The following is a 21596-nucleotide window of genomic DNA, read 5'->3' as shown; positions in this document are numbered from 1 at the left end:
CCCCTCTTGGGGCCAGCTGGGCTCTGGGGACAGGGCCATGGTCAGGGTGGCACCCCAAGCGGCCCAGTGACAGGGACAGGGACAGGGAGCCCCTCGTGCCTGGGCTGCTTTGGTGGTGGTGGCAGAAAGGCCCCGTCCCCGGGCTGGGGACACCGGGGACACACACAGAGACGGGGAGAGATGACAGCTCTGCTTTACCATGTTGTCACCCGGCGGGGGGAGCGGGACGGCGGCTCCCCCCGCCCCAGCACAGCCCCCCGGCCCGGGACACGACGCGTCGGTACAGCCGGACCCCCGGGACCCCCCGGGACCCCCGGCAGCGCCCCAGGGCGGGCAGAGAGCGGCGGCGGGACAAGGGGGGCACAGCCGGGCATGGGGGTGCCGTGGGGCAGCGCGGGGGGCACCCCCAGCCTCTTGCCACCCCCAGCCCTCTGCAGCCCCAAGCCCTGGAGCGGCAGCCCTCGTGTGAGCTGACGGGAGACGGGGGCTCGGGGCACCGGAGGGGCGCGGGGAGGGGGATCCGCGGGCCGGACGGCGCGGGGGGTGCCGTGGGGCTGGGCAGGAGCGGGGGGAGCTGGGGGCAGCAGGGAACCGAACCACGGCCCGGGACGCCGTGGGGCTGGGGGTCACTGCGGGGGCGGCCCGCGGGGCTGGGGATGCGGGGGCGCCGCGGCGGCTCCGGGCTCAGTCCGAGTAGATGATGAAGCCGGAGAAGGTGCTGTACTTGTTGTTGTTGCCGCCGTGGGCTTTGCCCCCGTCCAGCTTGATGAAGACCTCGTCCCCCGCGTCCAGGTGCAGGATGACGCTGTTGCTGGCGTAGTCGTAGTTCTGGTCGGCGTCCTGCGCGATGGCGCTGGCCCGGACCTGCCCAGGGGACACGCGGGAGCGGCTCAGGGCGCGCCTCGGCCGCGGATCCCACGGGACGCGCCGGGTCCCGCCTCACACGCGTCAGACCCACCCGCCCCGGGGCAGCGGGGGTGCCCGGGGTCCCCCGCCGCAGGTGAGAGGGTCCGGGGGGGGCGGCCCCGCCGAGCACCGCCCGGAGCCCCCCCGGCCCGGCGGGCACCGACACGGCACCGCGGCTCTGTGTCTGATGGGAACAGTGGCACAGCGTGTGACCGCGGCTCTGGGTTCGGGGGCAGGACTGCAGCCCAGGCACAGCACCCCAGCGTGGGACAGGACCACAGCTCTGACACGGAACCCCAAACCCAGGTTTGGATACAGGACCGTGGGTCAGACACGGAACCCCAAACCCAGGTTTGGATACAGGACCGTGGGTCAGACACGGAACCCCAAACCCAGGTTTGGATACAGGACCGTGGGTCAGACACGGAACCCCAAACCCAGGTTTGGATACAGGACCACAGCTCTGCCACGGAACCCCAAACCCAGGTTTGGATACAGGACCGTGGGTCAGACAAGGAGCCCCAAATCCAGGTTTGGATACAGGATTGTGGGTTAGACACAGAACCCCAAACCCAGGTTTGGATACAGGACCGTGGGTCAGACAAGGAGCCCCAAATCCAGGTTTGGATACAGGACCGTGGGACTCTGGGTCGGACACAGCACCACAGCTCCACATGGCACCACGGCTCTCCCACAGGACCCTGACTCCGGATTTGGATGCAGGACCCAGCTCAGGCACAGGATCCCATGTCTGGGTGTGGATGCAGGGCCATGCCCGGGACACAGGACCGAATCTCCCAGCCCAGCCCCAAACCAAACCACTGAACCCAGCGCATCCCGCAGCGCTTCCCAGCAGCTGCACGGGGACCGTGAGCGTGTGCCGAGGGCCGAGCTCACATCCCCGTGACGCGGACCCGCACCCGCTGCGGGGCAGGATGCTCCCCCGGAAAGGTTTCTGGGTGCCGGCAGAGCCCGAGGAGCCGGCACCGCCGGGAGAAGCGGTTCTGTGGCTGGAGCCCGCTGCCGCTGCAGAATTCTTTGGCTAATCAAATCTCCGCCGGCGCCTCGCGGGGAGATCGCGGCGCTGGGTGACAGTGACAAGGCGGCTGCTGAAATCCCAAGTGAAATGCAGAAGCGCTGCGCCGGGAGAAGGTGCCGCTAATTACAAGCGACGAGAATCGGCTCTTAATTGGCTCGCGCGGGGCGGACCGGCACCGGCGAGCGGCTGCGGTGTCCCGGAGCGCCGGGAGAAGGACGGCTGTCCCCGTGCAGCCCTGTCCTTTGCCCCCAGGACAGCAGTCCCAGGGGACCACTCCTCCCCGGCTGCACCCCCGAGCCCACCGGCAGCCTGCGGGGCTGGGGTGGGACGCTGTAAACTCTGGAACCTACACACGGCCGGGCTGGTGATCCCACAGGACTTGCCCACGCAGCCCCTCGTGCCACCAGCAACACTCGCCCTGTCAAAAGTCACCCTGTGCCCACCCTGCCACCGCGAGGGTCCCCATTCCCGGCGGGGACCCTGAATCCCAGTGGGTCACAGCGCCCACCCCTGCTGGGCACTTCTGCTGCGGAACAGGAGTGAGGGGAGAAGCCGTGAGGAGGGAGAGCCAGGAAAAGCCATTTGGCGCCGGGCTCCCGCCGTCGCTCCCCCCAGCCGGAGCTGCCCGGTGCCATCCGTCTTCCCTCGTTAAGGAGCCGCCTCATCACCGCGCGCCCGCCAGCCCTCGCTAACCAGGCAAGATAAATGGCAGCGCCGGGCCCGGGCTGAGCCGCTCCAGGCACCGCAGCGGCACAGGAAGGGCGCTGCCACCACGGCAGCCATGGCCTCACCCCCTTGTCCTGGTCTGTGCCTCAGTTTCCCCATGGCACAGACGGGAGCTGCGAGTCATGGTGCTGGCCTGGCCCCAGCCTGGGCTCTGCTGCAGCCGCTCTCCCTGACCCCAGTGACAATGCTGGGGGTGTCCCCGGTGCTGGGGACACTCTGGAGTGGTGCCCAAGGTTGCACCCAGGAGCTTTCAGGCACACAGGGGACAGTGGGGTGCTGCCATGTGCAGTGACACTTGGGGCCTCGGGGACACCACGTGCCCCCCGTGCCACCACGGCCCAGCACCCCCAGGTGAGGCAGCAGCTGCCCCTGGAGACCCCAAAGGCAGTGGCAGATGCTCCTCAGGATCCTCGGGCACAGCTCTGGGTGCCCCCCTTCAGATGCCCCTGGGCACAGCTCTGGGTGCCCCCCAGGGCCCCTGGGTACCTCAGCAGATGCCCCCCCGATCCCGAGAGAGGGCAGTGGGTGCCCCCAGGACCCCCCAGCACGTCCTTGTGTACCCTTGGGAACTGTCCCCAACAGTGCCCTGGGGCTGTGACCCTCCCTGAGCTGGGGACGGGCTTCTACAGCATGGGGACCCCAAAACCACCTTGCACCAGCCCTGTCCATCAATCAATCAATCAATCAATCAATCAATCCGTCCCTCTGTCCGTCCTCCTTCCTCCCACTGCTCTCACCTCAGCTACGGGCTAATACAAATAATAATTAATGCTAATTAATCACCAGCAGCAGCTCCCCTGGCTCTCATTAACTCCAGCCCCGACCCAACGGTGATGGGCAGCCCCCAAACCGGCAGCACCCGGGGGATTTTTGGGGGCCAGAGGGGCCCCCCAAGTTCTGACTCGTTCTGAATACGTCAGGAGCGACCTTTGTCTGCTGGGAACCCCACACCGTGCCAGGGATGGGGGATTTTTGGCAGCAACCCCCTAAATAACCCCATTTTTTAATTATTTGGGCCATTGAGGGGGATCTTCTTTATAGATATCGATGCGGCGAAGCCTTGTTAGTAATTAACAAGCAGTTAATTAAGTTGCATCGCCAGCCCGAGCGCAGCTCCTCTTGACAAGGGGCTCCATAGCTTCTGGAAATTCATCCAGGAATGTCGATGCCCCGCAGAGCTGGGGGGTAGGAAGGTTTGGGGTGGTCCCCAAAAAGATTTTGGGGGAGGCCAAAGGGTTGAGGTGAGTTTTTGGGGTGCTCAGTCCGGCGTTACCCAGATTTTGCCTGGGAGAAAGAGCCAGAAGTGCCAAGCGGCGCTGGAACCCCAAAAAATTTAAGGCTGGAGGGCGGGGGAGGACAAAAATAATCTCAATAAAAGGAAATTGGAACCGTTTGGATGGAGAAAAGCTGCCGAGCGGCTCCTGCTGTGCTCCCGCTCGGAAGGGCTCGGGGAGGGGCGAGGCTCCCACTCCTGCCTCACGCCCCGGCTGTTTCTGCGGTGATAACTCAGTTTTGGGTTAATTCGGGCTCCTGCATCCTCAGGACAAGGATGGATCGGTTATGATGCCGGAGGAAACGCCGGGAAGCGGGAGCAGAGCGGATGGATCCCGCGGGAATGCCGCCTGCGGTGACATCCAGGGGAGCTGAGCTCGGGTGCCATCCCGGGGGTCACAGCCACATCTTGTCCCCCGAGTCGTGGCCGGGAGGGGGACATGGCGTGGGAAAGGGGCACCCGAAAAGCGGGTGGATGGCGAGGCTGAGTCCTGGCATCAGGGGTTCCAGCGGGATGAGGTCAGGGGATGCGGGAGAGGGGAGGGGAAGGACGGAGCCACCCCCGGGGTGTGTGTCCCCGCGGTGTCCCCACGCAGCCCGTCCCTCCTGAGCCAGCAGCGGCAGCAGAGCCGGCTCCGGGCTGGGGGGGCAGGCCCCCAAAAGCGGGGCAGGCACTGCCCCCCTCGAGGCCACCGCGGACACTGTCCCTGCCGAGGAGCCCTGTCCCCGCAGGGACCTCCGCGGGGACAATGGCACGGCCGGGGGGACACCCCGGGGACGCTGTGGGGGTGGCCCAAGGCATCACAAGACATCAGGAGGCACCCCAAGGAACATCGCCGTGGCCAAGGAAAGAGCTGAGGGAACCCCCGGGGACACGTCAGGGTGGATGGTGACTGTCCCCAGCACTGGGAGAGGGACAGGGAACACAGGGCAGCGTCTGGGAACGGGAGGAGGAGGAGGATGGGACACCCAGGGGTGCACCCGGAGCCCTGCGCTGTCCCTGGGAGAAGGACAGGGCACCCCAGGAGTGCTTCTTGAGGGAGGGGAGCAGGATGGAGCACCCCGGGGACACAGCCAGAGCCCGTCATTGTCCCTGGGAGAAGGATGGAGCACCCCGGGGACACAACCAGAGCCCGTCATTGTCAGTGGGAGCAGGATGGAGCACCCCGGGGACACAGCCAGAGCCCGTCATTGTCACTGGGAGAAGGAAGGAGCATCCTGGGGGAGCATCTCCAGCACTGGGAGCAGGATGGGGCTCGCTGAGGATGCAGCTCCAGAGATGGGAGCAGCACAGAGCCCCTCGGGGTGCACCCCGAGTCCATCATAGCACTGTGAGGAGAACAGGGCACCCTGGGGTTACAGCTCCGTGCCCAGGAGAAGAATGTGGCACCCTGGAAACGCACCCAAACCCCATCATTGTCACCGAGAGAGGGACAGAACGTCCTGGGGTGCATCCCTGGGGGTAGGAAAAGGACAGGGCGTTCTGGGGGTGCACACAGAGCCCATCTGCACCACTGGGAAAGGATCAAGCACCCAGGGGTGCACGTCAGTGTCTGGGAGAAGGATGTGGCGTGCCAGGGATGAACCCAGAGCCCATCACTGCCACTGGGAGAAGGATGTGACACCCTGGGGATGCATCTCTGGGGCTGGGAAAAGGACGGGCCCCCTGGGGAAGCACCCAGAGCCCGTAATCAGCACTGGGAGAAGGACGTGGCACCCCGGGGCTGCATCCCTGGGGCCAGGAGAAGGATGGAGCACCCAGGAGTGCACGGCTGGGGCCGGGAAAAGGACGGGGCCCCTGGGGAAGCACCCGCGGTCCATCATCAGCACAAAGAGGATGAGGCACCCTGGGGGTGCATTCCCGGGGCCAGGGGAAGGATGGAACATCCCGAGGAAGCACCCAGAGCCCTTCTCCCGTGCTTGGCGACAGCAGAGCTCCCGGTCCCGCGGAGGGAGCCGGCACGGGCAGCCCTTACCTGCCCGTTCTTGCAGAGGTCGGCCCACATGCTGGTGCCGTCGCCGCCGCGCATGAGGACGTGGTAGGTGAAGAAGTAGGTGCCGGGGATGGCGCAGGTGAACTTGCCCGAGGCGGCGTCGTAGCTGTTGCCCAGGTTGGTGACCACGTCGTCGAACTTGAGGACCTCGTAGCCCTCGTGGGGGTTCTTGAGGCCGGCGTAGAAGGCGACCCGCGGCACGGTGCTGTAGGTGGCCGCGCTCACCGCGCCCGTAGCGCCCGGTCCCGGCAATCCCGGGGGTCCCGGTCTTCCTGCTTCACCCCGCGCCCCCACCGGCCCCGGCGGCCCCGGTTCTCCGGGCGGCCCCGGCGGTCCCGGTTTCCCCGGTCTCCCCGGTTTGCCTTGGGGACCCTGCACCAGGGTGGAGGGCGGCGGGAGGGGGCCGCGCTCGGCCGGTTGCGGGGGGGCGGCGGGGCCGTAGGGCTCGCAGACCATCCGGCAGGTGCCCAGCATCTCGTACCGGCCGTCGGTACCGGCGGAGCTCACCAGCACCGGGATGAGCACCACCAGCACCAGAACCATCACCACCCCCGCCGCGGCCGCCAGCAAAGTTTTCCGGCCCAGGCTGAGCCGCCGCCCGGCCGGGGCGCGCTGGCGCCCGGGGGAGGGAATGGTGCCGGCGGGGGGCAGCAGGGCGGCGGCGGCGGGGGGGCTCGGGCTGGCGGCGGCGGCGGCTCCGCTGCGCTCCGCTGGCTCCGGTGCGCCCCGCGCCGCACGGGCCACGCCCACCCCGCCGGGCCACGCCCACCCCGCCGCCGGACACGCCCCTCGGCCCCGCCCATCCACCCCCGGACACGCCTCCGTCGGTGTTAACCACGCCCACGAGAACGATCCCGCCACGCCCACCCGCGACCCCCCCCCTCCGAGGGAGGGAAACTGAGGCAGGGAGGTGGGACCGGCTGCCCCACTGACCCCCGCCTCCCAGCGCGGGACCCCTCGGTGACCCCCGGCCACGCCCTGTCCCCCACGCCAGACCCCGAGCACTGCGAGAGCCCCCGAGGAGCTGGGGACACCCCTGAAGCCGTCACTCGTGTCCCCACAGAGGAACACCCACGGGGGATGGTCCGTAGGGCTCGCCCCTACTCCCTGCCTCAGTTTCCCCTCCCACGAGGGAGCACACTTTGGGACAGCCCAGGTGCCACCCACGTGGCCGAGCACCCATCGCGGCCGGCCGTGGGTCCGTGGGATGGGATGTCAGCGCTGGTGGCAAAGGCCGCGGTGACAACGGGGCACCCGCAGGTGCCACCGCCGGCGTGGCCCGGGCCGAGCGAAAGAGCCATGCCCGGGGCTGAGCACCGGCGGGCTCACGGCGTGGGGACACGCGGCTGCGCCCGCTCCGTCGCCTGCCATCTCCATCAGCCTCGGCGGGGACAGCGGGACGCGATGGCAAGTGACAGGCGCCGCCAGCGCCGGGGGTGAGCGAAGGACGCGGGGATGGGGGAGGGCGACACGGACACACAGGCGGAGAGCGGCCCGGGGCTGCTCCCAGTGCCATCCGCCACAGCGGTGCGGTGACAACAACGAGGTGGCATCAGCCTCAGTGGCACCTGTGAGGTCTGCAGGGTCATCATCCCCCCTGCCCCCCAAAACATACCCTGGGGGTGCATCCCCTCATCCCCCTCACGCCTGTGCAATGGCCCCGAAACCCAGGGGACACACGGGGGACAAGCCCCAGCCCCGCCCCAAAAGAGGGGGAACCAAGGGGACTTTTGACAGCCATCGATCGCCCCCGCATGTCCCCCGGCTCCTGCAGAGGCTTTAATCAGCGAGCAGAAATCAATTAGCTACCTTTAAGCAGGCAATTATTCCTGGGGTCTTTACAAGGCTGGGGAAGGGGAGAGTATTTTGGGGTGGGGGTGCTGCCAGCACCGTATCCCCCCCTCAAAGTTTGTTACCATGATGTCACCAGCTGTTTCCCTGCTTCTTTTCTCCATCATTTTTGTCGCCCCCCCCTCCACACCCCCCTATTCCTCGTTATCTTTCTGTTTTAACAAGCACCTAAAAATACGCCTTGCGAGGTCACGGGCTGCGTGAGTCACCATCAGCGCGGGGACGGGGTGGCCCGGGTGGGCAGGGGGCTCTGAGTGGGGACAGGGTGCCCGTGGTGGGGACACACAGGGAGGACAGGCCCACACTGCTGCATCAGGGCACTTGTCTCACCTGGAGGGTCAGGGGACATCCCCGGTCCTGGCCACTGCATCCTCGTGGTGGGGACACAGCCCCAGGTCACCTTGTTGCCACAGGACGCTGTGTCCCCTTGGCATAGCCACCAGCCCGGGCTGCTGCATCACTCTGAGCCAGCCTGGCCCCATGGCGAGGCCACCACCCTCGGTCACCACGTCCCCAAGCTGTGGCCCTAACAGCCGGGTGCAGAGCCAGGACAGCCTCTGGGACAGCAGCTGAATGGGGGGTACAACACCCCGGGTGACACTGGCTGGAGCCCCTGAGGTTGTCCCCAAGCCCTGCATGGGGAGGGGGTGCAGTGCAGCCCCTGAAACCAGCTCCATCCACCTGGGCACAGGGAAGGGATCGGCAAAGCTCCAGACGGCCACATTTGGGAGTGCAGGAGGTGGGGAAGGGAGGTGGCAGCAGCAGCGGCTGCCGTGGCTGTGACAGCAGCGATGGCACCAGTGACAGCAGCGACTCCAGTGGTAGTGCTGGTGGCCACAGTGGCTGTGGTGCCAGCGGTGGCAGCAGCAGTTGTGGCTATTGCAGCGGTGGCTGTAGTGGTGACAACAGTGCCGGTCACAGCTGCAGCGGTTGCAGCGGTGGCTGCAGTGATGGTGTGGCAGTAGAGGCTGTGGTGGCTGCAGGGATGTGGCAGCGATGGCTGCAGTGGTTGTGGTGACAGCAGTGGTGGCTGCAGCTGTTGCGGTGGTGGCTGCAGTGGTTGTGGTGACAGCAGTGGTGGCTGCAGCTGTTGCGGTGGTGGCTGCAGTGGTTGTGGTGACAGCAGCGGTGGCTGCAGCTGTTGCAGCAGTGGGTGTTTGTGGTGACAGCAGCGGCAGCGGTGGCTGCAGCTGTTGCGGCGGTGGCTGCGGCGGTGGCGGTGGCTGCGGCTCCGCTCGACGCCCGCCGCTCCTCTGCAAAGGTTAAGCAAACAGCGGCTCCCGCGGAATCGATGCCGGCCGAGCCCTCGGCTGTTTGCTTTGGCAACGCGGCGCGGGGGCGGGTGGGCCATGCTGGGGACGCGGCAGCGGGGACGGGGACAATCGATGCTCCAGGGGCGCAGCTTCGGCCGGGGGTGGCTGTGCCCACCACCTCCCGCTTGCTGTGGAACTCATGGAGGAGGATTTGGGGAAGGGCAGGGGTGGCCGGGCCAGGGCAGGGGGCTCGTGGGGCCGGCACTGTGCCGTGCCTCAGTTTCCCCTCCTGGCATTGTGGCAGACGCTGCCCTTAGGACCACGCTTGGCCAGGGGGACAGGGACATTGTGCCCCCACACCTGCCACCTGGTCCTGCCGCCGTGGCTCAGCCCAGGCGTGGCTCAGCTGGAATTAGGACAGTGCTGGACACAGCCAACGAGCACAGTGCTGGCCCACGGTGACGAGCCCGGGGAGGGAGCAGCCATTTGCAGGCCCTGGTGAGTTTGGATGCTGTCCCCCAAATTCCAGCTGTGTCCTCAGGATGGGCTCTGGAAGGGCTGTGGGAGGGGGACATTCAGCTGTGGGCAGGAGGGCCAGCTGCCTGCTGGCCTTGAAGGACAAGAGGATGGCTGGTTGGTGAGCTGGTGGTTGGTGGCCAACTGGCTTACTGGGCTTGTGGGACACCTGGATGGATGGATGGATGGATGGATGGATGGATGGATGGATGGATGGATGGATGGATGGATGGGGGGTGGGCTGGCTGGCCATTTGGCTAGATGGCTGACAGGCCAGTAGAGCACCAGTCAGGTTGTCTGTCCAGGTGCCTGTCTGGCTAGCTGAGCGGTTGGCTGGTGGCCAGCCGGCAGAGCCAGGGGCTGGCTAGCTGCCCAGGTCAGCCCTGGCCCCGGGGCCAGCACCAGGCACTGTCCCTTGCCCGGCGGGGGGAGCCCGGCCGCAGGCAGGGGCAGGGCAAGGTGTGGGTGGCACATCCTCGTCCCTGTCCCCGTCACGCTGCCTCTCATTACGGACACGGCGGGGCCCGTCACCCTCCCGCCGCGCGGCAATTAAGGGCTGCCAACACCGGCAGTTAATTAGCGCCGGCGGTGAGCGCTGGGAGGCGACGGCCGCATGGCTGGCGGAGGGGACGGGCTCGGGGACGTGTCCCCCAGGGGGACATGGGGTGGGAGCAGCCGGGATTTGGGCTGGCACCAGCTGTGCTGTCGCGGGGGTGCCCCACGGCCGCTGGGAGCGGGGTGTGACACGGAGGGGGGTGCAGTGACAATGGGTGCCAGCCATGGGGTGTGCAGGGGTGGCACCGGGGAGCGTCCTGCACGGTGACAGTATGTGGCACCCCAGGCTGTGCAGTGACGGTGACAGTGGGTGACACCCCGTGGGCCATGCAGTGACAGTGACACTGGGTGATACACTGTGGGCCGGCGGTGACGGTGACAGTGGGTGACACGCCGTGGGCCACGCAGTGACATAGCATTGTGTGACAGCCCCAGCACCAGGCACTGACGGTGACTCTGTGTGACAATCCACGGGAGCTGCAGTGACACTGCGTGGCACCCGGCGGCCCCACAGTGACAGTGACACCCTGTGCACTGCGCGGTGACAGTGACACCATGTGACACTCCAGGGAGCAACAGTGAAGCTGTGCAACACCGCAGGGCTGCGCAGCAGCTCCGTGCGACACGAGTGGGGCTGTGCAGCCGTGGTGACACTATGTGCCACCCCGGGGAGGTGTGCAGTGACACTGACACTGTGCCACACCCCGGGGGCCGTGCAGTGACAGTGATACCTGTGACACCAGTGCCATGCAGTGACACCCCCCGGCCTGTTCCTCCTTGTGGGTATTGAGGCACGCACCCAGTTCACACCTGGGGACTGCCCCAAGGGGGGACACCACCCTGTACCTGCAGCTTCTTGGGGGACACCTGACACCCCCCGCCCCAGCGCGGGTCCCATGGTAGGTGTGACAGGGAAGGGGGGCTCCAGAAAGGGGGTACCCCAGGGAAGGGGGGGCTCTGTGGAGGGGGTACCCCAGGGAGGGGGTGCTCCAGGAAGGGGTTACCCCAGGGAAGGGGGGACTCTGCGAAGGGGGTGCTCCAGCGATGGAGCTCCAAGAAAAGGCGGTTTCAGGAATGGGATGCCCTGGGGAAGGGATGCTTGGAGGAAGGGGTGCAGAGGAGAGGGGGTGCCCCAGGAAGGGGGGGCACTGGGGAAGAAAGCGCTCCAGGTGGGGCTGCTCCGGTTGGAAGGGGGTGCAGGAGCAGGGGTGCGGCAGGAGGAGGGTCCGTCTGTCACGAGCCCCGGCCAGCCGCAGCACAATCGATCCAATTTGCACAGTCAAATATTTGGCTTCGCGGCGCGGGGCCGGCTCTGCTCGAGCCGCCCCGGTGGGCGCGGGCCCGCGGTGACGGCGGCGGCCGCTCCGCGATCGATGGCGGGACGTGCGGCGAGCTGGGGCGGCCTCAGCCCGCGGGGCCGGGGCTGGGGCCGTGCTGCAGCGCCCGCCACCCTCCGTCAGCGCCCGCCAGCCTCCATCAGCACCCACGGGCCTCCATCAGCACCCACGGGCCGCGGGAGCCCACGCGGAGCCCGCCCAGGGGGCAGAACCTGTGCCAGGAGCGCAGGGGCTCAGCCAGGGGCTCCCCCGAACCCCCTCCTCCGCCACTGATCGCCGGTACCGCCCGGTCCAGGGAGCGGAGCCGTGTGTCACCGGCAGGGGATGGCCGAGGCTTGGCCACACGGCCACAGGTGGCCATGGGCTTGTCACCCAGGGGGTTTGGCTGGGGCGTGGGATGGGCAGGAGTGGGACTGGTGGTACTGAGGCAATCCTGGGGATGGGCACCACGGATGGGCACCCCACGGACACAGCTCCACAGCCAGGCTCCAGAGCCCTTCCCCGTGGGTGCAGCCCACGCAGGGGCTCAGCCCTGCCCGCAGCAGGCTCCCGCGGCCGTGGGCAGCCCTGTGCCTCACCGTGCCGCTGGAGCCGCTCGCTGTGCCGGCCCCGCTAAACTCGTTAGCGGCGGCTGAACGTCAGCCGGGCGGGAGCGAGGCGCCAAATGCGATTACGGCCGGCTCGCTCCATCCTTCCACCCCGGGCCCCATTTATCGCGGGGGCGGGCGGGAGGGAGGAGGCGGCCCCGGCTCTTATCTCGGCCGAGAAAAGCCGCTCCGGCCCTGATTTATGGCTGGCTGCGAGGGACTCCGGCGGCACTGCACGATTACGGAGCGCTCAGAGCACGGAGGGGTCAGCGCTCGGGTACGGCGGGACGAGTCGGGGTAGCCAGGTCGGAGCTCCAGCTCAGGGAGGCTCCCTGGGGCTGCACAGGGACCACCAGGGCTCTCCCGGTGGGTGACACATGGGACCTGCGGGTGCACGCTGGGGATCAGGGGAGGACGGAGGCAGAAGAGTGCCTGACCCAAAAAAGGGGCACGTGCTGGCTGGGGACACCCTGGGAAGGTCCCTGTGCCTAAAGGATGGCACAGGGGACAGGCAGGGCACTGCCTCACAGGCCCAAGGCCAGGCAGGAGGGTGGGAACACCCTGGAGGATCCCAGGGATCAGCATGTGCAGGGAGGTGCCAGGGGCTGGCAGCACCCACCTTTCTCAGAGTGTGGGGACAAGCAGTGGCACTGGGGACAGGGGCACCCCAGAGGGAACGTGCTGGTCACAGAGAGCCACAGCAGGTCCAGGATCACGTCCTGGCAAGCCAGACCCACCCCGTGGGGTACCCAGAGCCAACACTGAGCCACAGCCCCCCCAAGGAAGGCATGGCAGGGCTGATGCTCTGAGCAGCTCCTGGAGCAGCTCAGGGATGTTTACTGGGAAAAGCAGGAGCTCGTCCTGCGTGTGCTGAACTTTACAGAGCACAGCCGTGCCCCGGCATAGGAACAGCCTGGGAGCAGCCTGGGAAGAGCCACGGGATGTGCAGCAGCTGCTTTCAGTGTTTTATTAAAACAAAAGTGAAGGCCCAGCACCCGCCTCGGCCAGGCTGGGCTCTCCCACCGGGAACCTGCGCCGAAGGAAGCTCAAACAGCAGGAAATGAGCTGGAATGAGCAGAGCCCAGGTCTCAGCCTGCTCCAGGGAGCATCAGAGCCTTGGATCCAAACCAAGGGTGACCCACGAGTGATGGCCACAGAGGCAGAGGGCAGGGGGAGGAGCAGCCAGCTGAACACCTGATCCATATGAATGAGGTGCTGTCCTCCCCCTCGCTGATTTAACAAGTTTCCATTAAATCAACATGAAAGAGGGGAAATCCCAAGACTAAATGTGGATGAGGAGGGCTGAGCTATGGAGAATCACCCCAGGGGACGCTGCAGGCAATAACAGGGCCTGAGAATTCACCCAGACCTAGGGAGAAGATTGTCCTGGAAGACATTAAAGTGAGATTGTACCCGATTAAAGTGAGATTGCCCCAAATTAAAGTGAGATTGTCCCAGATTAAAGTGCCTCAGCTCACTGAAGTCCCACAACAGAGACCCACAAGGGGACAAGGGCGTCATCCCACAGGCACAGCTGGTGGGTGAGAACCTGAGCAGGGAGAATGTGCCTGAAAAAACCTCTGGCTGTGTTCACCTTGGGAAGTTTGCAAGGAGACACCGCTGTCTGCATTCAGCTGGCAAAGCTCATTAACAGAGGTGGCCTTTCACTGCCCTTTTCAAACAGGAAAACTCAGGCCCCTTCCCTGCCTAAGAGAAAAGGTGAATTAAGAGATGAAATGCCGGATGAGGAGGAACACCAGCCCGCCGAGCCCCACAACAGCCGTGCCCACGGCCAGCCGTGCCCAGAGGAAATCCAGGGAATCCTCGAGGCGGGTGTGCAGCTGCAGGACCTGCCGCCGCGTGCTCTCCCAGTCCCCGGAGTTGTCGATGACGTGGGTGGCCCACCTGCGCTTCTCCTCCAGGGGCAGCTGCGAGCTGATCCGAGCTTCGGCCTCGGCCGCGCCCAGCCCGCTCCTCCTCATCAGCCGCGCCAGCTGAGTCTGGGGATCACTGCCGGGCGGAGCAGGGGCTGAGCTGGGGGGGGCAGGGAACGGGGATCTGCCTTGCTCGGGACCGGGGGGAATCACTGGGATAAAGTGGGAGTGACAGAGGTGCCCCCTTGGCATTTCTGACACAGTCAGCCTGCGCTTGGATCAGCAGAGCCACTGCTGCCTGGGCCTTCTCAGCGTTCACACAGCCTGTAACAGTGCCCCAAATCCTGCCCTGATACAGCATGGGCTGTGGGAGGCCCAAAGGCAGTGAAATCCCCTCTATGATGGTTCCAGGGAAAGCTCAGAAAGGCCCTCATGCACTATAAAGGGAGGTATTGCTTCTCTCAACAGGCTTTGCACCAGGGCTGAGGCACATGATGGTTCCATCTGAGAGAGGTGGCTTTGTCCCTGTCCTCGTGGTTCCCAGAGCACTTACCAGTAAACCAGCACTGTGTATTTCATAAACCTGGTCAGTCCACGGGTCTCGAAGAGCAGAGGGATGTCGAGGATCACATAGCGGTAGCCTGTGGAAATGGCAACATTTCCCAAAAAAGGGAACAGAGTTAACCCCCATTCCCAAATCCCTCATGCTGCACACACACCACGGCCAGGAAAGGCAAAGCAAGCAGGAGCTCTACAGCTCCATGATTACAGCCAAGCAGAGCAGAGCCTGCTGGCCCTCCTCCCTCTCTTAGGGAGGAAATGGTTTCATTCCAAGTTTCCAGAGGTAAAAAAAAACCAACCCTAACCTGGCTGCTCCAGACCAAAGGTGAAACTGCAGAAATATAATGAGGAGCTGAAACGAGGAGCTGAAATGAGAGCAGCAGTGCCTGGCTGGCAGGAGCAGCAGCTGTGTGCTGTGCTGGCCTCTCCCGGGAAGCAGTGCCCACAGCAGGATCTGCTCTCCACTCCTTCTCTTGTCCAAGACTTCACCAGGCTGCAGCCATCTGAGCCAACATTTCCCAGCTCAGCTTTCCTCCCTTTATGAAAAGCTTTAGCTAAATAGCTCCATTTTTTCAAGGGGAGCAAGGAAATCCCTGCAGACCTCCTGCAGCTGTGGCACTGAAATGCAGGGGGAGCCTCCAGGCACACCCCACTCTCACCAAAATTGGCTGTTTGGTTTAAAACCTCTGACACCACAGGAAGCAGAGCTTGTCACAGTCAAGTCACTGTCCCCCTGGTTCTCTCCATGCCTCTGCCCTTGGCCAGTGTTTGGGGAGTGGAAGATGCCCTGCTGAGTCTGGGGGAGAGGGTGAGCGGAGGGAAAAGCTCTAAGTCAAGACTTCACTCCCCTGTGTGTCCCCCAGTCATGGGGACATCTCAGGCTGGTGTCCCCTCTTTATAACCCCCGTAAAACAGAGCTGCCCAGCAAGTTAAGTCTTGACAAAGACATCATCACCCAAGGAGCCACCATTCCCCCAGCACCTCCGCCCTGAGAGGCTTGTGCTGCCCTCTGGTTTGATCGATCAGAGCTTTCCTACACAGCGATCCTCAGAGACAACATCCAGCTATCCCAAATCATTAAATCCTGACTAATGAGGACAAAGCAGCCTGCTGAAGCCACGCAGCACTCTCGCCGAGGGCCAGGACAGCATCCGCCTCCTCAGCCCGCAGCCCCGAGTTCAAGACTCCATCTCTGGCTCCCGGCATTCCGGCCTGTTGCTTCCTTTGTGCTTCCTCCTCCTCCTCACCCCGCAGCAGAGCTCGGCCCCGTGGTGCCCCAGCCTGTTCAGCTCTCCCAGGGCTCAGCTCTGATAAGCACCACGAATCCAGACTGACTCTATTAAGGCATCCGTATGGAGACCTCCGGAACAGCTGGTGATCTTATCTTGCATTTCCCCAGCCCAGCCTGACAGCTGCATTTGTTCCATTTATCAGGGGGAATGTGGGCCTTTGGAAGCCACAGCTGTCAGCCCATCCCTCACCTTATCGGCACTCAAAGGGCTCCACAGCTTGCAGTGCAGCTGGAGCAGGCTGGGGGCAGGGGGGGATTCGTGGCCATTTCAGGAGTGTGGCATTATCCGGCAGGTAATCTCGGCAGAGCTGCTCCCAGGCCCTACAGACACACTTGAAACCGCAGGGGAAAGCGGTGAAGGGCAGCAGTGAAAGGCAGGAGTGAATCAGGAATGAATCCTCCAAACACTGACACCAAAGGCCACCGCAGGCAGAGCACAAAGGCTGTCACTCAACGTCCCTTCCCTTCCTCTGTCATCCCTGTCCCTCTCCCCACATTCAAACCAAAGGCAGAGGGAGCAGGGATGGCTCCTGCCCAAGCAGGAATCCTGGTAGGTTGGACATGGCCTCTTACCAAGTACAAAATACTTCAGGATCTGCTTCAGCATCTCCTTCAGGATCTCGGGGTGGGTGATGGAGTTCAGCAGCCGCCGTTTCTCTGGCTGGGAGAAGATGATGCTCCCGAGAGCCTCGCGATTTATCTCGCCGTTCTCCAGGAGGATCTCGGTGCCAAAGTGCTGCAGGATCTGCTGATGGGCCTTGGAGTGGGGCTGCACCACTGAGAACATCAAACAGCTGGGGGTGAGAGCCAGTTTTACAGCACAGTCGGTGTTTGCATCAGCAATCACCCTCAGATGGGTTTGCTCATTCACCACAGAGCTGCTGCTCGCCGTGGCAGCACATCTGCCTCCTGCACATCTGTCCTGGCACCACATCTGCACAGCCCGGCAGCTCCTGCCAGCCCAAGGTCCCTGCGAGGGCTGACACCTGGAAGATGGAAGTTCTGCAGACATGAATTCAGCACCACGACCCTCCTGGCACGTGCTGCTGCTCAGGGTGAGCAGGCAGCAGGGCGGGCAGGAGGACACGGCCATGGCCACGTGCCAAGGCTGGGGAGCAGCTGGCCTGAGCCAGCTCCCACCAGGGATGGAGCAGGGAGATCCTAAAGGAACCAGGAGCAGCTGAAAACTTCAGCACTGCCTGGATACTCACTGCTGTAACTTGGCTCTGGATGCTGCTGAGATGTTTTTTTTTTTAATTGTCTTTCACATCAGTCACTAAATTCTTCAGGAAAATGAACAGAAAAACCTTCTGAAAGCTCAATCCCCAATCAGCCCTTGCAGGGGCTCTGACGTTACAGGAGTGTATAACTTTAAAGCCACAAAAAAAAAAATCCCCAACAAAAGGGATGAAGCAATAAAACCACAATTAAGCTCCAGCTGAGGGTAACCACAGCGAAGGACAGACCGCAGATAATCATCTCTCCCAAATCCAGGAACATTGCCACAGGTTGTAACCTCAGGCCAACCTCATAAAAGTCTTTAAGACCAATTTTTTTCTCCTGTGGAATATCACATGGAGGCAGTTTCAGGATGGGTGAAATCCATATAGTAAACAAACACATATAAAAAAGGAATTGGTGCAAAATAAAGTGATTGGCAGAAAACTTTCACAGAGTATCTGTAGTGTTTTCCTACCGTCTCTGAGGGCTTTTAGCACCTCCAGCAAATTTCCTGCACCTCCAGGGGAATTACAGTGCAATAAAATGTTAAAGCATCACAGCTTTGAGTGGCTACACAGTAAGTTCTTCACCAAACAGAAAAGCTCAGGCACTTCCAAATGCCACCATTGTTCAGCAGCAGACCCCAAATGACACCATTGTTCAGCATGCAGGGTCCACAGCCCCCAGAAATCCAGACTGGTTTGGGGGGACAGCTCACCCAGTCCCACCCCCTGCCATGGCCAGGGACACCTTCCACTGTCCCAGGCTGCTCCAAGCCCCATCCAGCCTGGCCTGGGACACTGCCAGGGATCCAGGGGCAGCCACAGCTGCTCTGGGCACCCTGTGCTCTCCTCATTAGCCTGGTGGGGTGAAGGGATTAACGCCTCACAGGTAATCGGGGAAAACAAGATCTGCTCTGGTCCTACTGAGTCAACAGATCTGGGATTTTTGGGTTTTTCTCCAGCACAAGCCTTTTGGTGGTTTCTTGGTTGTTTTTTGTTTTGTTTTGGTTGTTTGTTTGTTGGTTTTTTTGTTTTGTTTTGGGTTTTTTTTTGAGCACATTAATTTTGTGGTCTGATCTCTCAGTATCACCAGAAAAACAACATCCATCCAGCACAAAGGGACGTTCTCTTTCAGCCACCAATGTAACTGAGTGACAGGATGGGTGTCCTGGGGCTCAGGGGATGTGCTGGACTAGCCAAGGGATCCCACTTCACAGGGAGCCACATTTCTTTCTGCCCAGAGCTGGCTTTCAAAGCTGGGAAGCATCACACACCAGATGGAAACTCAGAGTACAATCTCCCCACGGTGTTTATTAGGTCATGATCATTTTTTTTTTCTTTATTAAAAATATATCCCCGTTCCAATCCCCCCCGGGGCAGGGAATGGGGGGTGAAACCCTCGTGCGATGTACCCAGAGCACCCTCTGCCGTCAGCCCTCCCGGCTGCCGGGGAAGCTCAGGGAGCAGCTCTGGAAACTCACCGAGCCTGGCGATAGCGTCGGCATCGACCACGGCACAGCCCAGCTCCCGCAGCGCCGCCACCACCGTGCTCTTCCCCGACGCGATGCCGCCCGACAGCCCCACCAGGAACATGGTGCTCTGCAGGGAGAGGGGACAGCTGCAACACCCGCCAGGAGAGGCCGTTCTGTTCATGCTGAGCACATCAAATATTTAATCCCGAACTGGCAACTGCATTCAAAGCTCATTTTCCTGCTTTCTCGGGGTGGCACTGAGACATCAGCAGGATTTTGGCACCCTGAGCTGGGTGTTTTACAGGCTGGAGGACAGTGCTGGATTAAACAATGCTTCTCTGGATCCCCCCAGCTCTGGATGTGCCACTTGAGCAGCCCCAAGTTCCTCCAGCTGCTTTATCTGCAGCTCCAGCAGCTCATTCCCCTGGAGCATCTCCACTCATCCAACCAGAGCCCCACCTGCAGCACCCTGAGCCATGGAATAATGGAACTGGTTGGATTGGAAGAGATCTTAAAGCCCATCCAACTCCACCCTCTGGTATGGGCAGGGACACCTCCCCCTGTCCCAGGGTGCCCCAAGCCCTGTCCCAACTGGCAGTGGGAAGCCATTTCCCCTTGTCCCCAGTCCCTCCTGGAGCCTCTTTAGGCCCTGCCAGGGGCTCTGAGCTCTCCCTGGATCCTCCTCCTCTCCAGGTGAGCACCCCCAGCTCTCCCAGCCTGGCTCCAGAGCAGGGGGCTCCAGCCCTTGATGCATCTCCATGGCCTCCTCTGGATCTGCTCAGAGAAATCAGGAAATTCCCGGCAGGTCTGTTGAGGGTGAGCCAGGAGCAGTGAAAAAGGGCAGAACTCAGACAACATCTGAGCCAGGAGTGGGACACACGAGGCCCGAGAGGGAGAGCCCTGCTCAATCCCTGCAGCCTGGTGTTGGAGCTCAGCCTCCTCTGACAGCAGCAGGGCCCACGGGGCACTCAGGGAATCCCATTCCCCCCCCACTGGCAGCCCTAAGGACAGGGATGCAGCTCTGAGCAGCAAACTGGTGTGTGTGAGCTGCCCTGAGCACAGATCTGTGCTTGCCCTCGGCCCTGCAGGGGTTGGTAACACTGCTCCCACACAGACCCCTCCGTGCAGACCCTGCAATCCTCCAAATCCTGCTTGTGTGCTCTCAAATCCAAGATTCAGCCACACAGAGGCAGCTCTGGGGAGCTGAGGGGACTGTGAGTGTCTGCACCCCAGAAACACAGCAGCCCTGGGGGTACAGAGCCAGAGCCCCCTGCAGCCCAGCCCAGGCAGCTGAGCCCTGCAAACCCCAGGGACAGCAGCTGTGACATTGCTGTCACCTCATCCAGGGGGACATGAGGGGCTGAGCCTGCCACAGCCCGGCCTGTGGCTGCTCCAGCTGAGGGGGAACTGGCTCCATCAGCTTTGGCAGGAGCCTCAGGCTGCTGGCAGCCACCCTTTGGCTTCCCCTTGCCCGATCCTGCTCCCTCCTGGCAGCCAACCCCAGCAACCTCAGTCATGGCTCTGACCTCCACCCTCCCTCATCACCAGCCCCCCAAAACTCTGCCCACAGAGGAACCAGGTGCCCACTGCCCACAGTGCCCCCCAGGAGTGGCACCCAGGGCTGCAGGGGGGCTGGAAACACAGCACTGCCACCCTTTGGCTGGAAAACAGCAAAAAAGACACTTCAGTCACAGTTCAGTCCTAAAACAGGACCCAGACCCACAGCGTGGGGCAGGAGGGGTGGGCAGGTCCCGTGGCAGAGGGAAGGGGCAGAGCTGCAGCACGAGCTCCTTCCCTGCTCCAGACAGGAAAGCTCCAGCAGCAACCAGGGGGGATCCAACAGGAATCTGAGAGGGCCAAAATGGGGCAGTGGTGGGGAGGCTGCTGTACACCCCAAGCAGGACCTGGACCCACGGGGAGCCTCTCTGGCGTTGCAGGGGCTGGGAGGGACAGAGGGGCTGGTTAGTGATCCCAGCAGGTTAAATTCCTGCTTTATCCTCCCACTGAGGGACAACACTGCACCAGGAGGAGCTGGGTCACAGCACTGGAGGCTCCTGCTTTGTAAAGATGCACTGAAATAAACGCACTTTGTAGAAATGCACTGCAAACTCTCCTGCCCTGCAAGCAGGGTTTAACTGCAGCCAGCCCGGCGCTCTGGCCTCCAGCCTCAGCTGGGACTTGCTCCCAAAACCCTGCTATTTCTGTCCCTCCTCCACAGGAACCACTGCAGGGGAGAGCAGCCCTTGGAAGGGTTATCCTGGAGCGCAGGGCCAGCGATCTGAACGCCTGTGCTGTCCAAGGGCCTGCACAGATCCCAGGCATCAATATTTAACAAGCTCTGGTCTGACTGCACACGAGGGGAGAGGGCAGCCTGCTCCTGCAGATGTTACTGGCAGCAGCCAGAACGAGCTTTCCCCCAAATACACCATTTTTGGGGGATGTTTTAGTTCCAACTAAACCAGACATGGGGACAAACCAGAACACGAGCCACAGAGGCTGACAGGCTGGAAAACTCGGCGAGCTGCTCCTGCACTAAGGCAGATGCACCCAGAGCACTGAGGAAATGTTTTTCAAAGAATTAAGTGCCCAAAAACTCCCGTGTCCCAACTCCTGGGGGTTTTGAGCACCGCACACGCTGCCAGCCTCAATCCATGCATCCTTCAAACACAGGGATGGAGCTGGACCGCGTCCTCCAGCACCACCCTCACCCGGCCCTCCTCGTCCCTGCTGGGGCTGAGAGCGCTGTTTGGCTCGAGGGGGCTGCAGCCAAAGGGAAGAATCAGATACACGGTTAACTGGCGGGGGAGGAGCCGCCGCCACAAGCACCGTGACCGACCCCGCGGGGCCGCCATGGCCGCCGCCCTCAGCACTCACCCTCCGCCCGGCCTCACCCGCGCCGCAGTGTCCCGCGCGCCTATTGGCTGCCGGCAAGAGGGGGCGTCCCTCCCAGCCAATCGGCGCCGCCTTCATTAGACTCGCCCCATCCCTCAAGCAGGAAGCGGGGGAGACGCGAGCACCGCGGCCTCGGCGGGGAACGGGCGAGCGAGGGGACGGGCCGCGGTTCTCCGTCCGCCGGGGCACCCACGCGGCTGCCCGGTGTGAGGGAGTCCTCCCGCCACCGGCGGCCCGCCCCTACACA

At 63.2% G+C, this 21596-nt stretch overlaps 2 protein-coding genes across 3 annotated transcripts; both read right to left on the bottom strand.

The window, feature by feature from the left end:
• Nucleotides 1-177: 177 nt before the first annotated feature.
• C1QL1 (complement C1q like 1) lies at nt 178-6708 on the bottom strand. The gene is made up of 2 exons (XM_064400093.1): nt 5920-6708; nt 178-864 (listed from the first exon to the last, which is right to left on the bottom strand). Exons 1-2 carry the CDS (start codon nt 6478-6480, stop codon nt 685-687), a joined length of 741 nt encoding a protein of 246 aa, XP_064256163.1. The 5' UTR covers nt 6481-6708; the 3' UTR covers nt 178-684.
• A 6281-nt stretch (nt 6709-12989) lies between these two features.
• On the bottom strand, nt 12990-21485 carry DCAKD (dephospho-CoA kinase domain containing). Of its 2 annotated transcripts, none has more exons than XM_064399651.1 (5): nt 21349-21485; nt 18467-18584; nt 16336-16539; nt 14464-14551; nt 12990-14046 (listed from the first exon to the last, which is right to left on the bottom strand). In XM_064399651.1, the coding sequence occupies exons 2-5, from the start codon at nt 18576-18578 to the stop codon at nt 13761-13763; spliced, it is 690 nt and encodes a 229-aa protein (XP_064255721.1). In that variant the 5' UTR covers nt 18579-18584; nt 21349-21485; the 3' UTR covers nt 12990-13760. The 2 variants fall into 2 exon arrangements, with proteins under 2 accessions (XP_064255721.1, XP_064255719.1); XM_064399649.1 differs by having other exon boundaries at nt 21332-21465.
• Between the last annotated feature and the right edge of the window lie 111 nt (nt 21486-21596).

This window comes from Passer domesticus, chromosome 27 (assembly GCF_036417665.1).
Source record: "Passer domesticus isolate bPasDom1 chromosome 27, bPasDom1.hap1, whole genome shotgun sequence".
NCBI classification, from domain to species: domain Eukaryota; kingdom Metazoa; phylum Chordata; class Aves; order Passeriformes; family Passeridae; genus Passer; species Passer domesticus.
This window is presented reverse-complemented; position numbering and strand designations above follow the sequence as displayed.

Excerpts from the sequence above, each read along its gene's own strand:
- DCAKD (XM_064399649.1), bottom strand. The coding sequence starts at position 21,427 with ATGAAGGCGGCGCCGATTGGCTGGGAGGGACGCCCCCTCTTGCCGGCA. Across the intron at positions 18,585-21,331 it reads CGGGTGAGGCCGGGCGGAGG|AGCACCATGTTCCTGGTGGG; the intron begins GTGAGTGCTGAG and ends CTCTCCCTGCAG. Across the intron at positions 16,540-18,466 it reads CGACGCTATCGCCAGGCTCG|TGGTGCAGCCCCACTCCAAG; the intron begins GTGAGTTTCCAG and ends TGATGTTCTCAG.
- C1QL1 (XM_064400093.1), bottom strand. The coding sequence starts at position 6,480 with ATGGTTCTGGTGCTGGTGGTGCTCATCCCGGTGCTGGTGAGCTCCGCC. Across the intron at positions 865-5,919 it reads ACCTCTGCAAGAACGGGCAG|GTCCGGGCCAGCGCCATCGC; the intron begins GTAAGGGCTGCC and ends TCCCCTGGGCAG.